Consider the following 6,207-nt stretch of genomic DNA (forward strand, 5'->3'; position numbering starts at 1 on the left):
CTTCCTTCGGTCACATTGCAGGGAAACCCAAACAGTTAATGTTACCCTCAAAAGGTATTCTAGTTGGTGTTTTTACAGGTATCTACTGTTCTGAATGATGACAAATAAACTGATACGTAAAACATGTAATTCCCCAAAGTACTCTTTTGTTTTAGTTCAGGCAGGACACAATATTAAAATCCAGATATCGACAGGCATGTAAGAAAACACAGATTCGATGAATACATTTTTGAATGTATTTATTTTGGACAATGAAAAACCTTGGTTTTGGTTCAAGTAATATGCCAATTGCAACCAGATACTTGAATTACATGCAAGAAATCACTGAAATAAGGTTTGCAGCGAGAGCGTATTGAAATGCAATTTTCCATCACTGTAAAAAAACTGGTTCGGCTTTATTCTATGTTATGATAAATTATGATAAAATGGGGATACATGAACTCTACAGGTCATAAATGTATAACAACAATATGATCACAATTATGGATGTTTTTAGAGTAGACTGATACAGCGAATATTAAAGAAAAGTTACTTAATATTTATTTAAAATAAAGAAAAGTGTCACATTATACACTTGTCGGTAGCGAAATATAATGCAGCATTCTGCTAAGTGACTAAACGTTCTGTTAAGAACATACTTCATGCTCTACATCACAATCTCTCTGATCTTCTTGCAGGGCTGCAGGAGCAAATCTTCTCCCTCTGACAGCAGCCAAAATTCCACAACACCGACACATCACAGCATGTTGGGAACACTGCAGGCGATTTTAAAACGGTAGAGAAGCTATTCTTAAGATTTTAAAGGTTATGGGAAAATATCCACAACTTGTTTAAACTTCCCAGCCTGGGATATTGTTTTGATGTAGCTCTATTCACAAATGGCACAGTGTCCATCAAATCCATGCCCTGCTGCTGGAGGGAAAAGATGTAGCGTGCACGGGGACTGAGCATTGTAACGGCAACAAAAGCGAACTCAGGAGTTGTCAGAGGGAACATGCTCGAAGCCTTCGCTCTCCCTCACCAGCGCCCTCTCCAGAATGACACGGCCCTCCTTATAGCGTTGGCTTTCCTCGTTGGCGAACTCGTACGTCCAGCCCAGCTTGCTGTTGCAATTCTTGCAGGTGACGTCCCTCACCATGTGTCTTCCGGTCAGCATGACTCTGTCTTGCACCTCGCTGTGCTGCAGATTCACAACCTGGAGAGCAGCAGCCAGATGTCAGTCCCTGTGACAGTTAACTGCTATAGTGCCTGACCAACACCCAAACATATTCAATTAAGAATGATAAAACAGTGATAAGCTTGAAATCCTCACATTTGGTGGATTAATGGACTAATTGTATCAGCTCCAATGAGGTCCACAGTCATACCATCTTACTCTCCTAACTTAATGAGGAACTGATCATTATATGGGTTAGGGTCCTAACACACAGGGTAAGCTACAGTGGAAATGACTATCTGACTCTGGGTGATCCGTTATCATTTCACCATTAAACTAAGAAGTGCAGCACTACTGTTATCCATGATCCAAGTGAAGGAGGTGATGTGCAGGTACCTTGTTGAACAGCAAAGCTCGCCCGGTGGCCCCAGTGAAGCGCGAGGAGATCAGTTCAGCTCGGTTGGTCAGAATGGTGTCACAGTTTGCACAAGAGAAGAGGCGAGTCCCACCAATGTGATCCAAGAAGATCCGCCCCATTTTGTCCACCACCACAAGGTAAAAACAAACACATATAAACATAGTTACCTTGTTCCATGATCTATCACTTTGTTCCCCCTTGTTTTTACGTTTTATGCATTACCAATATGATGATTTATACTTTGATTTTTTTTTGCTAAGACATCCGTTGTAACAGGTGTGACATATGAAGAGAAAGTATTTGATAGTGATTTTTTAAAATATTTATTAGTGAGGGTAGTTTTATTGGCATTCATCGTCTCACTAATGTTAGGTGTTTAAATCCTCAGTTGAGGAATGTATTTATGATATAAATGATAACTTTGATCGTCTCTGCGACACAAACTAACCATGAAGTTTGGTTTATTTACAAGATACATTGTCTGGTTACTCGCTGGGATGAAAATAGGACTATTTGTGGGTTATGAGATTCACTTGAAGGCAACATGTGGCCTGCTATGTCAACAAGAAAAGCATTTCACTGTGGATTAAATTCCTATCATAAACTAGCAAAGGTATCCAGATAACATTAATAGGCCAAGCCCCGGTTAACGCTGAGTCGACGCCACAATTCTCACCTCGCAAACGTTAGCTAGCTGAATAGCAGTTGCCAAAAAACAGAGATTATTGTCGTCGAAGTGTCTCTAAATCAACGCTAACCGCCGGTTTGTCTTTAGTCTCCACCGGTCCCCGTCTCCTCTGTTAGTGGGATCAATCTCTGATGAAGCTAGCAGTGATTGTGTCGTTAGCTTCATTACGTTAGTGACAATGAGAACGACAGCTTCTGCCCAGGACTTTCAAAGTAAATCCCCTTTAAAAACATGCATTGAGTCAAGGCCATTTTAAATTGTAGAAATGTAACAATAATGATACAAATCGTAATTATGAACTTATATGTCATTTATACTAAAGACTAGAGTCCACAAAATCATACGTGTAATACATTTTGTTTTCCAATTACAACGTCTATGCTTTTATGTTGAAAGCAAAGTCTCCCCAGTATTTCAGTGTTTCCCTGGTAGCTTAATGTAGCTTTATTTAATGACCACAAGGGAGCAGCAGAAAACACCTGTACAAACATCAGGGAACGTGATTGACCCATAGCATTAGATGTTGCAGTATTTTGCAGATGTATACAATTTAATTTTGTTTAAAAAGTTGCACCCAGGACTTCCCTCGAAAGCAGGACTGATATTGAGTGGATTTTCCTGAATAAATTAGTAAATTGAGTTGCATTGAATTCACCTGTTGACAGAGAGTTATGAATTCAAAGAACATAAGAGAACGTTTTGGATCTTGGAAGAGTTTTGACTCTTCAGTGTGTCATAATCACGTACATTAAAGCTTGTTAAAAGTCTGGCGATATTATATTTCCAACTGTCAACAAATTCCATGAATAGACCAAAACCAAGAATGAATTGGAACAAGTATTATCTGTGTAGTTAAAGACTGATATAGCTTATTCCACAGTGCTTCATTGTTGTCCCAAACTGTTAAAGTTCAGTTTTCTGCCGAACGTGTCTAAAACAGAGGACTTCAGAGAGTATTGAGAGACGGGCTAACACAGTTGGGATTTGTTGATAGGAAAATATAGAACATAGTCAGCCTTATCTTTTAAGATCAGTCAATGGTTTGTTAGGTGTTGAATATTAGTCTGTGTTCATTTAATGTGTCATAAAAGTTAATACATTGCTGCCATGGTGGCTCCAGAGTTATAAGCCTGTTGGGAAAACAAGAAGAAAAGCGGGAGAACGTTCACGTAGTTATCAAATATTATAGACCAATTTAGCATTGATCAAAGCTACCACAGGCCGCACCTTCCGGTGTGCTTACCCACGTGAATATACTGTCAAATACTTATCGTCATGTTCTATAAAAAAAATCCTGCAATCAAGTAACCGATTAACTTTACAGCTATGATAAACTAAATCAAGACAATGTGATGTAACTCGTGATACATGGCAAACATTCAAATACAAAGAAACTCCAACAGACTTGACTGAGGAAAGAATAAAGCGTCCACCATCTTTTTCTCTGTATACCAGCCTTGTTTGTGATCAGATCTTTTAAGCTCTGGAATGAAAATCCTGTCTGTTGCACCTTTTCTTGAGACAAAGAAGGAAGTGATTCACGCCCAGTTCCCATCAGTTTTTAATTGTTTTGTACAGTCAGGACAGGGGCAGGATTGTAACTCTAGCACAAACTGTTCAGCCCATCTAAGCCTGTTCAAAGATTAGTGTAGATCGGGGAGATAAAAGCCATGCTTCAGCAAGCTGGTCATGCAGAGTTGATGTCCTTGACGGAAGATAAAAGACTTTAAAGGCAGTACAACCTCTTATCTGTATTACAGTAATCATGATTGGAGACGAGTCTTCGGTTAGAGACAAAGACCATCAAGGCCATTATTACCTCCACTTTCACCTCAATTCCATTGTCATTGTTGTTGTATAGGTTTATGTTCATATATATATATATACTTCTGGATATATATTTATTTTGTACATTGTCATTAAATGTTTATACTTACATCTGTTCTATTTATTTTGTGTTTTATTTTTTATATTTTTCTTGTTTAAATTGTAAACTTGTGGATGAACATTGTGAGCAAAGTGAAAACCGGAGTCAAATTCCTTGTATGCGTATGCATACATGGCCAATAAAGCTGATTCTGATTCTGATGAAGAGATCATAACTGCACATGTTTCAGTACAAACTGAACTTCAGCTTGTAAACTGGTACAGTACGTGACTGTGTTCAGCTGTCCAAAACAATTAGTAAAGTACTAATGCTGGCAAGATTAGAGGCGGTGTTAATGTCTGTACTTTATTACACAAAAACAGTAGTAGCTGTAGTAAAAAGAGTTGTTTTCTTAACTTCTTAACTTCTTAACTTCTTGGCCACCTCTAATCAGAGAAGAGATAAGAGATAGTCAAACTTTACGACACTGAAAACCACTGTTGTGTAAAAAAGAGCAAGTTCCTTTTGCTGCATAAATATATAAGTAAGTACAACATTTTCATGCAGAGTGTGTATGAACATTTAGGTCATCTCCACCGTATCCAAATAAATAAGTGGATATATATATACACACATTTTTTATTGAATCATATATAAAAACCCACATCTGGTTCAGTAGGGAGTTAGTGTAACACAAGCAACTCATTGGACACCGTCTTTCCACCCAATTCTGAAATATACTGCACTCATAAACTTAAAACCAAATTTTCAAATGCTTTTTCTAGTCCTGTCACTGTTTCTGTCAACCCGTTTTCTTTAATAATCTTAGTGTGAGTAGACATTCCACTCTATACCAAATGTATTTAACTCATTTTGACATGAAGCCAACAGGGAGCATGGTTGGGGGGAAATTTGTTGTTTTTCACCACTGAACTCATAAATTCTTCTAAAAAAAGAGATAGCTACAACTATTTCTGGTAATAACCAAGATAATCTTTTCCAAAGACAATGATGGTGCACTTCTACACAGCCATCATTGAGTCCATCCTCACCTCCTCCATCACAGTCTGGTACGCTGCAGCCACTGCCAAGGACAAGAGCAGACTGCAGCGTATCATTCGCTCTGCTGAGAGAGTAATTGGCTGCAATCTGCCGTCCCTCCACGACTTGTTCACCTCCGGGACCCTGAGGCGGGCAAGAACGATTGAAGCCGACACCTCTCACCCTGGACACAAACTCTTCGAGTCCCTTCCCTCTGGCAGGAGGACCAAAACCTCACGCCACAAAAACAGTTTCTTCCCTTCTGCAGTTGGGCTCATCAATAAAGCCCGGGACCCCCACTGACTCAGACACTTACATCCCCAGCACAATGTCTTACAGTTACATACCCCCTAGTCTTTATGCTAAGCTAAGTGGCTGCTGGCTCCAGCTACATATTTACTGTACAGATGTGAGAGTGGATGTGAGCAATGTGTGTCGAGACTATATTAACAGAAGCAATCTGATTGAAATTTGCATTAAGTTTCAAAGATAACTGTGTGTCTTCACCACTGTGGGATGGTGAGCCTGAATCATTACAAAAGTTACAATTACACAGTTTTAACACTGAAGACTAGATGCAGATGTGCAGATGTGATTGTAACTATAGAACAGTGTTTTTTTTAATTTTACACTTGTTAAACCAATAGAAAAAGTCTTTACTTGCTTCTCTGTCTAACAGCACAACCGATAATGTATTAGTTTTAGCAGATAAATGCTTGAGCCTTAAAGTTATCTCTTTTTGCAACTCTAATTGTCTTGATTATGGCCGTTTTCCCAGTAGTAGTAGTAGTATATTACGGTGCAGCTGCGGATTTCATTTGGTAACATGCTATGAGAACTTAGAGTCATGTTTCAGTAATGTTATTATGTGGTAAATTATATTAATAGATTTAGAAAAAACCCTCAGATAGTCTAAACATAGAATGCCATTAACACCCTGGAGTTCACTCTCACTCATTATTACAGTAAAGGTTTCATTATCAGTGTCATTGTTTCATTGTAAAACCTTATGGCTGTGTCCTTTGGACAAGGAGGCC

At 38.7% G+C, this 6,207-nt stretch overlaps 1 protein-coding gene across 2 annotated transcripts; it reads right to left on the reverse strand.

The window, feature by feature from the left end:
• Positions 1 to 222: 222 nt before the first annotated feature.
• On the reverse strand, positions 223 to 2,431 carry LOC137870895 (protein yippee-like 5). 2 transcript variants are annotated; one of them, XM_068708355.1, is made up of 3 exons: positions 2,251 to 2,431; positions 1,553 to 1,704; positions 223 to 1,195 (listed from the first exon to the last, which is right to left on the reverse strand). In XM_068708355.1, the coding sequence occupies exons 2-3, from the start codon at positions 1,691 to 1,693 to the stop codon at positions 974 to 976; spliced, it is 363 nt and encodes a 120-aa protein (XP_068564456.1). In that variant the 5' UTR covers positions 1,694 to 1,704; positions 2,251 to 2,431; the 3' UTR covers positions 223 to 973. The 2 variants fall into 2 exon arrangements, with proteins under 2 accessions (XP_068564456.1, XP_068564455.1); XM_068708354.1 differs by having other exon boundaries at positions 1,553 to 2,431.
• Positions 2,432 to 6,207: the final 3,776 nt, after the last annotated feature.

This window comes from Cebidichthys violaceus, unplaced genomic scaffold, assembly GCF_023349555.1.
Source record: "Cebidichthys violaceus isolate CVI_PGR_0920_01 unplaced genomic scaffold, fCebVio1.0.p SCAF_14, whole genome shotgun sequence".
NCBI classification, from domain to species: Eukaryota; Metazoa; Chordata; class Actinopteri; order Perciformes; family Stichaeidae; genus Cebidichthys; species Cebidichthys violaceus.